Below are 14,087 nucleotides of genomic sequence, written 5' to 3'. Positions count from 1 at the left end.
CGAAATACCACTGCTTATAACTACAAGTTAAGTATAACTATAAGAAATCTAAGATGTGACAAATAAATGGACATCCAGCTCAGGGCTCCAGCTATGCATTTGGTTTGCTAACTAAGTGGCTAGATGTCAAGATCAAACTTCTTGGTTACAGCAGATAAAACATTTGGGGGAAAATTCAGTAATGCCGTATACCCTGGTGCGGTACAGAAACAGTATGAAAATCTGGATACTGCCCAACCCTAATATACGCGCACACGCAATTCCTCTCAGGCAAACATCCCAAATCCAGGGGAGAACTAACACAAACGCATACCGCCCAAGGGATCCCTACTGTAAAACATACAGAAGCGCCCACACATATACGTAGCCCTGGGGACAGCTTATATACACACACATCACTTTTATAATGGAATACAAATTACTTCCAGTGATCCATGTGCTTATTCCAAGCACAGCTTGCATGGATTTCATCTCATGTTTTACTAACCAGTCTTCAACTCACAAAGCTGGTGTACCACTACAGGGAGCTCTACTAATCCACTGTTGAGTTACTGGCTCATAAGAAATTCACCAGAGAATCCAAACCTGAGCATATTTTTGCCGATATCGCCTAAAATCTTTTCAATGCATAGGGGGTAGGAGCAAGGGTCGATTTGGGATTGGGCCAGAGTTCACCAAGGCATAGATGAGACAATGCAAGGAGAGGGCATCCCTGTGAAATGGTTAACAGGAGAGAGTAGTGGGGAGCCAGGCCTGTAAGTGATTTCACCCCTCCATCCAGCCACCCTGCTGAGAGCGCTTAACAGCCATAACATATGCCTGGACTCTAACCAAGCCTGGCCTTTACTGCAGCTCTGGAGCACTGGAGACCACACCTTGGTTCAAATACTATTCAAAACATTCATAATACTTTAGCTGGGCTTGATTGAGCTTCCTGGCACATATTGAACCAATAGAATAGTCCCAAAAGTGCAAACCCACCCATCTGTCACTCCAGGCAGGCTAAAGCAAACACTCAAAGTATTTGAAAGATTTTGAATAGTATTTGAATCCGGGTCTGCCTGGAGCTCTGGAGACACGGCTAGACCGCAGGCCCAGGCAGAGTCACTGTGGTTAGACAGACAGCAGGCTGGCTGCGGCCAAAGCTACCATTACCAAGCTGAGCCAGGCCAGCTAGAGCAGCATGCCAAGCTCAATCAGTCAGTCCTGAACCCAGTGACCCATGGCAGCACAGGCAGGCAGACAGCACCAGTCAGTCTGTTAATGATGTGGTACAGAACAGAAGGTTCTTAAAACCTCCTTGACCCATACTCATCCTTGGCTGGGAGCCGGCCTCTTTATAATGACAATCATCCTCATGGAAGGAGTCTAGAATGGATGGGAGGAGTTTGGGGAGTTTCCAGTTGTTGAAGTGGACATAAAGTAGTGTACTGTGACTTAAGGCCTGGTCTGTTGGGAGAGGATGCAGCTAAATGGCACCCTATTGCATACATAGTACCCTTCTTCTGAACAGGGTCCATAGGGCTCTGGTCAAAGGTAGTGCACTATAGGGAATAGGGTGCCATTTGGGACACTCTAGGACTGAGAGGAGGTTGTTCCCAATCCCTGGAGAGCCAATGTTAGTTTCCTGGGCCAAGGCCCTGCTCCTATGCTCTCTAGACCTCTTCACCAAGCCCCACACTCTTTCTCTCAGCTACTGTTCTGTTTTCCTATCCTCTCTTCTCACAGCCCCTAAGCCATTTACAGGGTCGGGAAGTCTTCCCCTCTCTGGCCAAACCGAAGACAACGTTTTCGAAGTATGATGGTTTCCAGTTCGCCGCCACCACAGTCGAAACAGAAAGAAAAATGCCTGCTGCTGCGGTGTCAAGCCTTATCTCATCTTTTCTCGTTTGAAGAAAAGGAGAAAATCTCATACATGTAATTATTTCTGTCCCCTGCGCTTGAAGGGGGACTGAGGCTAAAGAGATCGTGCCAATGTGTCATTCTCTGTCTACCGAATGAGACTGTGTTTTTTTCTCTGTCTCTGTCTCTCGCTCTGTGTGAAATAGATCAAACAGAAGTGAAATAAACCTAAAATGAACAGTAAACATTACACTCACAAAAGTTCCAAAAGAATAAAGACATTTCAAATGTAACATTATGTATATATACAGTGTTATAATGATGTGCAAATAGTTAAAGAACAGAAAGGAAAATAAATCAACATAAATATGGGTTATATTTACAATGGTGTTTGTTCTTCACTGGTTGCCTTTTTCTTGTGGCAACAGGTCACAAATCTTGCTGCTGTGATTGCACACTGTGATATTTCACCCAATAGATATGGGAGTTTATCCAAATTGGATTTGTTTTCGAATTCTTTGTGGGTGTAATCTGAGGGAAGTATGTGTCTCTCTATGGTCATACATTTGGCAGGAGGTTAGGAAGTGCAGCTCAGTTTCCACCTCATTTTGTGGGCAGTGTGCACATAGCCGGTCTTCTCTTGAGAGCCAGGTCTGCCTACGGCGGCCTTTCTCAATAGCAAGGCTATGCTCACTGAGTCTGTACATAGTCAAAGCTTTCCTTAAGTTTGGGTCAGTCACAGTGGTCAGGTATTCTGCCACTGTGTACTCTCTGTTTAGGGCCAAATAGCATTCTAGTTTGATCAGTTTTTCTGTTAATTCTTTCCAATGTGTCAAGTAATTATCTTTTTGTTTTCTCATGATTTGGTTGGGTCTAATTGGTGTTGTTGTTGTTGTTGTCCTGGGGCTCTGTGGGGTCTGTTTGTGTTTGTGAATAGAGCCCCAGGACCAGCTTGCTTAGAGGACTCTTCTCCAGGTTCATCTCTCTGTAGCTGATGGCTTTGTTATGGAAGGATTGGGAGTCGCTTCCTTTTAGGTGGTTGTAGAATTTAACGGCTCTTTTCTGGATTTTGATCATTAGCAGGTATTGGCCTAATTCTGCTCTGCATGCATTATTCTGTGTTTTACGTTGTACATTTTACTGCTGCTCTTTAATTATTTGTTACTTTTATTTTATTTTTATATTGTATTCCTTTTCTTCTTATATATATATATTTTTTTTTTGGGTGGGTGGGGGGTAGATCAGCTTAATATTGCTGATAGATTGTAACTTCCATCAATGTAATTGTCTGCATCACTTCCAATCACCCATGTTTTATATATATATATATATATATATATATATATATATATATATATATATATATATATACACACACACACAGTGGGGGAAAAAAGTATTTAGTCAGCCACCAATTGTGCAAGTTCTCCTACTTAAAAAGATGAGAGAGGCCTGTAATTTTCATCATAGGTACACGTCAACTATGACAGACAAATTGAGATTTTTTTTCTCCAGAAAATCACATTATAGGATTTTTAATGAATTTATTTGCAAATTATGGTGGAAAATAAGTATTTGGTCACCTACAAACAAGCAAGATTTCTGGCTCTCACAGACCTGTAACTTCTTCTTTAAGAGGCTCCTCTGTCCTCCACTCGTTACCTGTATTAATGGCACCTGTTTGAACTTGTTATCAGTATAAAAGACACCTGGCCACAACCTCAAACAGTCACACTCCAAACTGCACTATGGTCAAGACCAAAGAGCTGTCAAAGGACACCAGAAACAAAATTGTAGACCTGCACCAGGCTGGGAAGACTGAATCTGCAATAGGTAAGCAGCTTGGTTTGAAGAAATCAACTGTGGGAGCAATTATTAGGAAATGGAAGACATACAAGACCACTGATAATCTCCCTCGATCTGGGGCTCCACGCAAGATCTCACCCCGTGGGGTCAAAATGATCACAAGAACGGTGAGCAAAAATCCCAGAACCACACGGGGGGACATAGTGAATGACCTGCAGAGAGCTGGGACCAAAGTAACAAAGCCTAACATCAGTAACACACTACGCCGCCAGGGACTCAAATCCTGCAGTGCGAGACGTGTCCCCCTGCTTAAGCCAGTACATGTCCAGGCCCGTCTGAAGTTTGCTAGAGTGCATTTGGATGATCCAGAAGAGGATTGGGAGAATGTCATTTGGTCAGTTGAAACCAAAATAGAACTTTTTGGTAAAAACTCAACTCGTCGTGTTTGGAGGACAAAGAATGCTGAGTTGCATCCAAAGAACACCATACCTACTGTGAAGCATGGGGGTGGAAACATCATGCTTTGGGGCTGTTTTTTCTGCAAAGGGACCAGGACGACTGATCCGTGTAAAGGAAAGAATGAATGGGGCCATGTATCGTGAGATTTTGAGTGAAAACCTCCTTCCATCAGCAAGGGCATTGAAGATGAAACGTGGCTGGGTCTTTCAGCATGACAATGATCCCAAACACACCGCCCGGGCAACGAAGGAGTGGCTTCGTAAGAAGCATTTCAAGGTCCTGGAGTGGCCTAGCCAGTCTCCAGATCTCAACCCCCATAGAAAATATTTGGAGGGGAGTTGAAAGTCTGTGTTGCCCAGCGACAGCCCCAAAACATCACTGCTCTAGAGGAGATCTGCATGGAGGAATGGGCCAAAATACCAGCAACAGTGTGTGAAAACCTTGTGAAGACTTACAGAAAACGTTTGACCTGTGTCATTGCCAACAAAGGGTATATAACAAAGTATTGAGAAACTTTTGTTACTGACCAAATACTTATTTTCCACCATAATTTGCAAATAAATTCATAGAAAATCCTACAATGTGATTTTCTGGGTTTTTTTTCCTCATTTTGTCTGTCATAGTTGACGTGTACCTATGATGAAAATTACAGGCCTCTCTCTTCTTTTTAAGTGGGAGAACTTGCACAATTGGTGGCTGACTAAATACTTTTTCCCCCCACTGTATATGTTGAAGAGGGTGGGGCTTAAGCTGCATCCCTGTCTCACCCCACGGCCCTGTGGAAAGAAATGTGTTTTTTTTTCTCCAATTTTAACCGCACACTTGTTGTTTGTGTACATGGATTTTATAATGTCGTATGTTTTTCCCCCAACACCACTTTCCATCTATTTGTATAGCAGACCCTCATGCCAAATTGAGTCAAAAGCTTTTTCGAAATCAACAAAGCATGAGAAGACTTAGCCTTTGTTTTGTTTTGTTTGTTTGTCAATTAGTGTGTGCAGGGTGAATACGTGGTCTGTCGTATGGTAATTTGGTAAAAAGCCAATTTGACATTTGGTCAGTACATTGTTTTCACTGAGGAAATGTACGAGTCTGCTGTTAATGATAATGCAGAGGATTTTCCCAAGGTTGCTGTTGACGCATATCCCACGGTAGTTATTGGGGTCAAATTTGTCTCCACTTTTGTGGATTGGGGTGATCAGTTCTTGGTTCCAAATTTTGGGGAAGATGCCAGAGCTAAGGATGATGTTAAAGAGTTTAAGTATAGCCAATTGGAATTTGTGATCTGTATATTTGATCATTTCATGAGGATACCATCAACACCACAGGCCTTTTGGGGTTGGAGGGTTGGTATTTTGTCCTGTACTTCATTCAATGTAATTGGAAAATCCAGTGGGTTCTGGTAGTCTTTAATAGTTGGTTCTAAGATTAGCATTTGATCGTGTATATTTTTTTGCTGTTTGTTCTCTGTTATAGGGCCAAAAAGATTGGAGAAGTGGTTTGCCCATACATCTCCGTTTTGGATAGATAACTCTTTGTGTTGTTGTTTGTTTAGTGTTTTCCAATTTTCCCAGAAGTGGTTAGAGTCTATGGATTCTTCAACTACATTGAGCTGATTTCTGACATGCTGTTCCTTCTTTTTCCGTAGTGTATTTCTGTATTGTTTTAGTGATTCACCATAGTGAAGGCGTAGGCTCAGGTTTTCTGGGTCTCCATGTTTTTGGTTGGATAGGTTTCTCAATTTCTTTCTTAGGTTTTTGCATTCTTCATCAAACCAATTGTCATTGTTGTTACTTTTCTTTGGTTTTCTGTTAGAGATTTTTAGATTTGATAGGGAAGCTGAGAGGTCAAATATACTGTTTAGGTTTACTGCCAAGTTTACATCTTCACTATTACAGTGAAATGTTTTTCCCCAGGAAGTTCTCTAAAAGGGATTGAATTTGTTGTTGACTAATAGTTTTTTGGTAGGTTTCTACACTACTTTCCTTCCATCTATAGCATATCGTAATATTATTCAGCTCCTTTGGCTTTGATGCCTCATGATTGAGTATTGCTTTGTTCAAGTAGACTGATTTTGCTGTGATCTGATAGGGGTGTCAGTGGGCTGACTGAACGCTCTGAGAGACTCTGGGTTGAGGTCAGTGATAAAGTAGTCTACAGTACTACTGCCAGAGATGAGCTATAGGTGTACCTACCATAGGAGTCTACTCGAAGCTTACAATTGACTATGTACATACCCAGCGTGCGACAGAGCTGCAGGAGTTGTGACCTGTTTTGTTGGTTATGTTGTCGTAGCCCTAAATGGGGTGTGGGCATAGTTGACTTGGGGGGGGGGGTTGATTGGTTGGGGTTCGGCAGGTCTGGGTGTGTCTCGCTGGTCTGGGCGGGGTGTCTGTTGATCTGTTGCTCCTGTGTGAGGTTTTGGGGCTGTGGTTGAGGGCAATGTCCTTTAGGGTCCGGGCGAAGGTGGGCACTGCTGCCTTGTATAGGTGGACTTGGTCATAAAGGCTGTTCAAGTCCAGGGTGGAGTGGTGGGCCAGGTAGACATTTGGTTGAGGCACAGTCACAGGAAATACTTGTGTTTCCCCGCTGTATGGTAGGAGGGTGGAAGTCTTTTCGTGGTAGCAGGGTGGAGATGACCACTTGTGCGTTGGGGAAAGTAGCCACCCTTTCCTGCTGTGTTCTCAGGTTGTTTGTGCCAGAGTGTATTATTATGTGGCTGGGTGATCCTAGTTGGTCCTCAGACAGAAGGTCTAGGGCGCGCTGGGTGTTTGGACACCAGAGATTAGACACTGTGTGTTTGGGGAAACGTTTATTTTCTTGTATGTATTTCCCATTTGAGTCCATAAGGAGTACAATCTGTGGCTTTTGTATGTCCTCAGTGGGTGTCAGGGGGGGGGCTCAGAGGGGGTGGGATCTCCTGGGTTTGGGGTTCTTTGTTTGTTTGTCCGGCTGTGATGTCGAGGCTATGGTCAGGGTCTAGGGTGGACTGTTCTGCTATGGTGTCGAGACTTTGGTCAGGATGTGAGGTGGGCTGTTCTGCTGGCTTCTCTGCGGGGGTGGCCAGCTCTCGAATGGGTTGTTCTCTGTCACCCGTCATCATTCTCACCTTCTCCTCCAGCACTCTGATCCTCTCCTCTAGTGCTCTGTTCTTCTCCTGCTCATGTTGTCTCCCCACAGTCCAGAGTGCAGATAAGTCTCTCTCCACCTCCAGCTCTCCAGGTCTAGTTAAGGGGGTGTTGTTGTGCTGGACTGTTGTCTGGGTCTGTGCTGACTGGAGTGTGTTCACCTGCTGTTCCAGCTCCACCTGCCTTACCTCCAGCTGGGTGAATTTATCCTTCATTTCAATGAGGGAGTAGTACTCTGTGCTGGGAGGTTGACTTTCCGCTTGGGGCTGCTCGTCTGTGGGGTTATATAATGAAGAGGTCTGGTCTGACCCGCTCTGTGTATCTTTCTCAAGGGAGAGCTTCTCCTGCCATTTCTTTGATTAGGTGAAAGTCCTGCTGAAACTGTTTGGAGTTGCCCTGTACCAATACTGTTCCAGACTTGTAGAGATTTATATTGGCTGACTCAGAGACCTCATTGTCTAGTATCCTGTTTCCAACCATCGCTAACACCCCCCCTCTTAACAGAGGGGTAGTGTGTTAATATAGCACTGCGCCATGCCAGGGGATGGTCTGTGTGGAAGATTAAGTTGCTTATGTCCCCATTTTTATAATAGTCAGCAAAAAGTGTTTCTTGATTTTCCATAAGGGGTTTTTTTTGTACTCTTTTCGTGCCTTATCATTTTTTTTTTTACATCCAGAGGATACTGTATGCTAATAACCTCTGAGCAGCGGGAGGGGGCTTCAAAGGCCTCTGCATTTGGGTGGGGTAAGCTGTGGAACTCTCCTGCCATTGTTGGGCTCAAGGGCTTTGACGCCTCTCGCTTCACACCTCAATGCTAATTTAAGTTGCAGTCAGATATACTGTCCTAGCAAGCTTGGTAGCCTTAACTTAGCCTTCAGTCCTTATAAAGTAAAATATATAAATTGTAGTGTATTTTTCTTCTTGGTTGTAAAAGTACCATCAGACTAAACATTGTTCACTCAGTTCCAGGTTGGATGGTGTTTTCAGGTTTCTGTTGTTTGTTTGGCAGAGCATTTGCTGTATAGATTGGATCTCTGGTAGTAGGAATCCTTCCAGGTAATTTTGTCCAAAATCAGGTTGTAGGTTTGGAGTTTTGATTTGGAGTGAAGGTTATGTTGTGGAGGGTAGTATCCTGTGTATGTCCTTGCCGAAAAATCCAAGTTTATCTAACTCTAAATCTATCTTTTTGTAAAAACATGCTGAAAAATGCGGTGAGCTCATCTGCTCTGACTCTCAGTAACACACTCGCTGTGTGTGTGTGTGTTGTCTTCCATGAAAAGAGAAAGGGAAGAGAGTAGCACAAACACAGGGACCCAGCCGTCTCACCGTATTTCTCCGCGACCATAAAGCGTTTAGCGGAAACCACCGCGGTACAGTGAGCTTGTACAGACAGAGAGCGAGAGAGAGTGAGCGAGAGAGACCGCACGGCAGAGGGTACGTGGACAGCAAGCCAAGAGAGAGAGAGAACGCTAGGCTAGCTGAGCCAGACAGGCCCTGCAGTTTATCCTTTCCACAATTTTTTGAAGATGATGTCATTATTTATTTTAAAGCTAGCTGTCTAAGCCTGAGGCAGGAGCAAAGAGAACAGACGGGGGAGGACAAATAACCCACGAACATACCACCCGCTTAGAGCAGTCAACTCCCTTCTTATCTACCTTTATTGAGCTATGTATCGCTCCATCTCCACACATTCCAAATCAATCAATTAAAAAACTGACTTGCCTATTTAACTAGGCAAGTCAGTTAAGAACAAATTCTTATTTACAATGATGGCCTACACCGGCCAAACCCGGACGACGCTGGGCCAATTGTGCGCCGCCCTATGGGACTCCCAATCACGGCCGGTTGTGATACAGCCTGGAATCGAACCAGGGGGTCTGTAGTGACGCCTCAAGCACTGAGATGCAGTGCCTTAGACCGCTGCGCCACTCGGGAGCCCATAAAGGCAAGCACATGCTAATTTGTGCATATATCCACACTCATCTATTCCTCTCCTAATCTTTCCCTCTATCTATCTATCTATCTATCTCTAGGCACGTTATCTTATCTATCCCAGCACATGGTGTTTCCTGTATGAGCAGTAGGAGAGTAAAGCAGTGAGGTTTGTTATTGTTACCCTGTGACCCAGTCCCATTGGCGTGACTTCTCTACCCCCACTTTACCTCTGCCTCACTCCCTGTGTGTGTGTGTGTGTGTGTGTGTGTGTGTGTGTGTGTGTGTGTGTGTGTCCGTGTGTCCGTGTCTATGCATGAGTGTCACAGTCTCACATCCACACTCTAGGAGAGGAATTAGCCTAAAACCCAGTCTGTGTAGTTTCCCTCAGAGGAACCCCGACCCACATCTCCATGTTCCCAGCAGCTCTTCTGAACACTGGTCGGTGTGTGATCCTGTGATCCCTGGATCACTACTAACTCTCTCTCACAATGCAGCTGACCTAACCTAATCTCTAGAACACATGCTCCTGCTGAGACCACTTCCAGTAAACCTGTAAAATGTGTGTGTGTGTGTGTGTGTGTGTGTGGTGGTCATCTCCATCCTGAAGTACGGATCAGTCATGGATCCTCACCCTGGACCTCACACGTCATGGATCCTCACCCTGGACCTCACACGTTATGGATCCTCACCCTGGACCTCACACGTCATGGATCCTCACCCTGGACCTCACACGTCATGGATCCTCACCCTGGACCTCACACGTCATGGATCCTCACCCTGGACCTCACACGTCATGGATCCTCACCCTGGACCTCACACGTCGTTTGGCCGTCTTTGACTCCAAGTGCCTCCGCCGCATACAGGGCATCACATGGTGCGATCACATCCAGAACTCCACAATACAGCAAAAGACGGACCAAGCCCATGTCTCCTCCCTGGTCAGAACCTCCCCGACTCCAACTGTTCAGTCACCTGGTCAGATCAAACCCACCTCTGGAGCCTGCCCTCATCCTAAAGGAGCATCCCCCAACTGGCCACGCCCAAGAGGAAGACCGAGAGCCAGATCGTCCAACCAGTTGGAGGACGACCTACACAACCTGGGACTCAAAACCACATCAGCCTGGGACCTCGCCCAGAATAGGAGATGCATTTGTGAAGGCGCTATGCTTCAAGGAGTGAGCGAAGATTAGTGAGTCTGGTGTGGTGGGGTATGGGGCTGTGTGTGTGTGTGTGTGTGTGTGTGTGGTGGGGGATGGGGCTATCTGTGTGTGTGTCTAGGTGTGCCCCCCTTTGTTCCGGCTGCTGTGTGTAGCTGATCTGTGGGTTTATCACTCACCATGCAGGACTGGGAACTCTGAGGAACTCTGGGAACTGAGATATCACCGCACGTCTGTCTGACTGTGTCTCTGTATCTGTCTGTGTCTCTCTGTCTGTGATAGCCAAAAACTGGGCAACGCACAGCAATGTTACACTGAGGCTGGGCACCCAGGTGTGTGTGTGTGTTTGTGTGCATGAGTGGGAGAGAGTAAAAATGAGATGATTTGTCCTCTAGTGCTAGGGGACACGGAGTATCTTGCATGTAGGTGTGTGTGTGTGTCTCCCCGGCTTCAGCTACAGCAGTATCAGAATATGTGTGTGTGAGAGTCAGTGTTCAGTGTGGTTGTGCTCTATAAGTGTTTAAATATTGGTAGTGACATTTTAGTGTGTGATAGGGTTCACACTTCACTTATCAGAGTTGTATCAGAATAAATGAAAGCATTCAGACAGTCAGTGTGTGAGGGTTCAGAGTGTGGTTTTTCAGTATGAGAGTGTTTAATGGTATACTTCAGGATATACGTCAGATGAACTAGCGTTAGCACAATGACTAGAAGTCTATGATAACTGCTAACATGCTAATAGATACCATAGACTTCCAGTCATTGTGCTAACGCTAGTTAGCATTGGGTTGCAAAACTACCTCTAACTTCCTTCATACTAGACACAGAGACATAAAAATGGTATCCATGAGTTCACTGAATCGATAGAAGTAGATAAAGGGCTTCATTGCCAAAATCCCCAAGTATCCCTTTCAGTGTGGTTGTTCCATCGTTGTACTGTATCAGAGCAGTCAAAGCATTCAAACAATCAGCATTGTCACTACCTGACGACAGGTTCTGGGATGGCGTCTACACTGGCAGGGACCTGGACCCCCTTCTCCCATTCCTGTCTCCAGGGGTCTGACAGAACGTAGAAGTCATCGGGGCCCAGCTGGGCCGAGTCTGGCAGCTTCATGGCTGTGATGAAGTCCGTCCGGAACACCTGACAGGAAACAGAGCGAGAGAGAGGGTTTCAGTCAAATTAGGGTTAGGTAGTATTAGGTAGGAGTTACAAAGTATTAGGTAGGGGTTAGGTAGTGGTTTGGTAGTATTAGGTAGGGATTAGGTAGTATTAGGTAGTATTAGGTAGTGGTTAGGTAAGGTCCCAAATGGCCCCCTAATCCTTTTTAGTGCACTACTTATGATCAGGGGCCTGGCCAAAGGTAGTGCACCATATGGGAATAGGGTGCCATTTGGACACAGAGGAGCGCTTTCTCCTGCTGAGATTAATGGAGAGAGAGAGAGAAAGAGAAAGAGAAAGAGAAAGAGAAAGAGATCCTCAGTGTAGAACGAATAATGCATGCAGAGCAGAATTAGGCCGATTCCAACTAATTATCCAAATCCAGAAAAGAGCCGTTAAAAAGGAAGCGACTCCCAATCCTTCCATAACAAAGCCATCACCTACAGAGAGATGAACCTGGAGAAGAGTCCCCTAAGCAAGCTGGTCCTGTGGCTCTGCTCACAAACACAAACAGACCACACAGAGCCCCAGGACAGCAACACAATTAGACCCAACCAAATCATGAGAAAACAAAAAGATAATTACTTGACACATTGGAAAGAATTAACAGAAAAACTGATCAAACTAGAATGCTATTTGGCCCTAAACAGAGAGTACACAGTGGCAGAATACCTGACCACTGTGACTGACCCAAACTTAAGGAAATGTGGTCCTCTGTAGCTCAATTGGTAGAGCATGGCACTTGTAACGCCAGGGTAGTGGGTTCAATCCCCGGGACCACCCATACATAAAAATGTATGCACACATGGCTGTAAGTCGCTTTGGATAAAAGTGTCTGCTAAATGGCATATTATATTATTATATTATAAATCTTTGACTATGTACAGACTCAGTGAGCATAGCCTTGCTATTGAGAAAGGCCGCCGTAGGCAGACCTGGCTCTCAAGAGAAGACCGGCTATGTGCACACTGCCCACAAAATGAGGTGGAAACTGAGCTGCACTTCCTAACCTCCTGCCAAATGTATAACATTTACATTTTTTACATTTACGTCATTTAGCAGACGCTCTTATCCAGAGCGACTTACACATTTGTGCATTCACCCTATAGCCAGTGGGATAACCACTTTACAATATGTTTTTTTTTTTTTTTTTTTTATTAATTTGTATTTTTTGTTATGTTTTTTATTTGGTAGAAGGATTACTTTATCCTATCCCAGGTATTCCTTAAAGAGGTGGGGTTTCAAATGTCTCCGGAAGGTGGTGAGTGACTCCGCTGTCCTGGCGTCATGAGGGAGCTTGTTCCACCATTGGGGTGCCAGAGCAGCGAACAGTTTTGACTGGGCTGAGCGGGAACTATGCTTCCGCAGAGGAAGGGGAGCCAGCAGGCCAGAGGTGGATGAACGCAATGCCCTCGTTTGGGTGTAGGGACTGATCAGAGCCTGAAGGTACAGAGGTGCCGATCCCCTCACAGCTCCATAGGCAAGCACCATGGTCTTGTAACAGATGCGAGCTTCAACTGGAAGCCAGTGGAGTGTGCGGAGGAGCGGGGGTGACGTGAGAGAACTTGGGAAGGTTGAACACCAGACGGGCTGCGGCATTCTGGATGAGTTGTAGGGGTTTAATGGCACAGGCAGGGAGCCCAGCCAACAGCGAGTTGCAGTAATCCAGACGGGAGATGACAAGTGCCTGGATTAGGACCTGTGCCGCTTCCTGTGTAAGGCAGGGTCGTACTCTCCGAATGTTGTAGAGCATGAACCTGCAGGATCGGGTCACCGCCTTGATGTTAGCGGAGAACGACAGGGTGTTGTCCAGGGTCACGCCAAGGCTCTTCGCACTCTGGGAGGAGGACACAACGGAGTTGTCAACCGTGATGGCGAGATCACGGTATAACCATAGAGACACTTATTTCCCTCAGATTACACAGACCCACAAAGAATTAAAACATAAACCGAATTTGGATAAACTCCCATATCTATTGGGTGAAATACCACAGTGTGCCATCACAGCAGCAATATTTGTGACCTGTTGACACAAGAAAAGGGCAACCAGTGAAGAACAAACACCATTGTAAATACAACCCATATTTATGTTTATTTATTTTCCCTTTTGTACTTGAACTATTTGCACATAATATGACATTTGGAATGTGTTTATTCTTTTGGAACTTTTGTGATTGTACTGTAAAAAAAAATATATTTAATTATTTATTTCACTTTTGTTTATCTATTTCACTTGCTTTGGCAATGTAAACATATGTTTCCCATGCTAATAAAGCCCCTTAAATTGAAATTGAATTGAGAGAGAGGCAGAGAGAGAGAGAGAGAGAGAGAAGCAGAGAGAGAAGCAGAGAGCGAGAGAGAGAGTGAAATCAAATCAAATACAATTTTATTGGTCACATACACGTGTTTAGCAGATGTTATTGCGGGTGTAGTGAAATGCTTGTATTTCTAGCTCCGACAGTGCAGTAATATCTAACAATTTCACAACATATACCCAGTACACACAAATCTAAGTAAAGCAATGGAATTATGAATATATAAATAAATATTTGGACGAGCAATGTCAGAGCTGCATAGACTAAGATACTGTAGAATAGTAT

General features: G+C 44.9%; 1 protein-coding gene across 2 annotated transcripts in view; it reads right to left on the bottom strand.

Annotated features, from left to right (window-relative positions):
- The window catches only part of LOC121579240 (protein Jade-1), a 219,097-nt gene that overhangs the window by 126,777 nt on the left and 78,233 nt on the right, over window positions 1-14,087 (bottom strand). For both annotated transcript variants that reach the window (XM_041893648.2, XM_045224331.1), the window contains exon 5: window positions 11,312-11,469. In XM_041893648.2, the coding sequence (XP_041749582.2) occupies window positions 11,312-11,469 (158 nt within the window). The remainder of the gene's footprint in view (window positions 1-11,311; window positions 11,470-14,087) is intronic.

The sequence above is a fragment of the Coregonus clupeaformis genome, chromosome 13, assembly GCF_020615455.1.
Source record: "Coregonus clupeaformis isolate EN_2021a chromosome 13, ASM2061545v1, whole genome shotgun sequence".
Taxonomy (NCBI): Eukaryota; Metazoa; Chordata; class Actinopteri; order Salmoniformes; family Salmonidae; genus Coregonus; species Coregonus clupeaformis.
The sequence above is the reverse complement of the archived record's forward strand: the minus strand, read 5'-3'. Positions and strand labels throughout refer to the sequence as shown.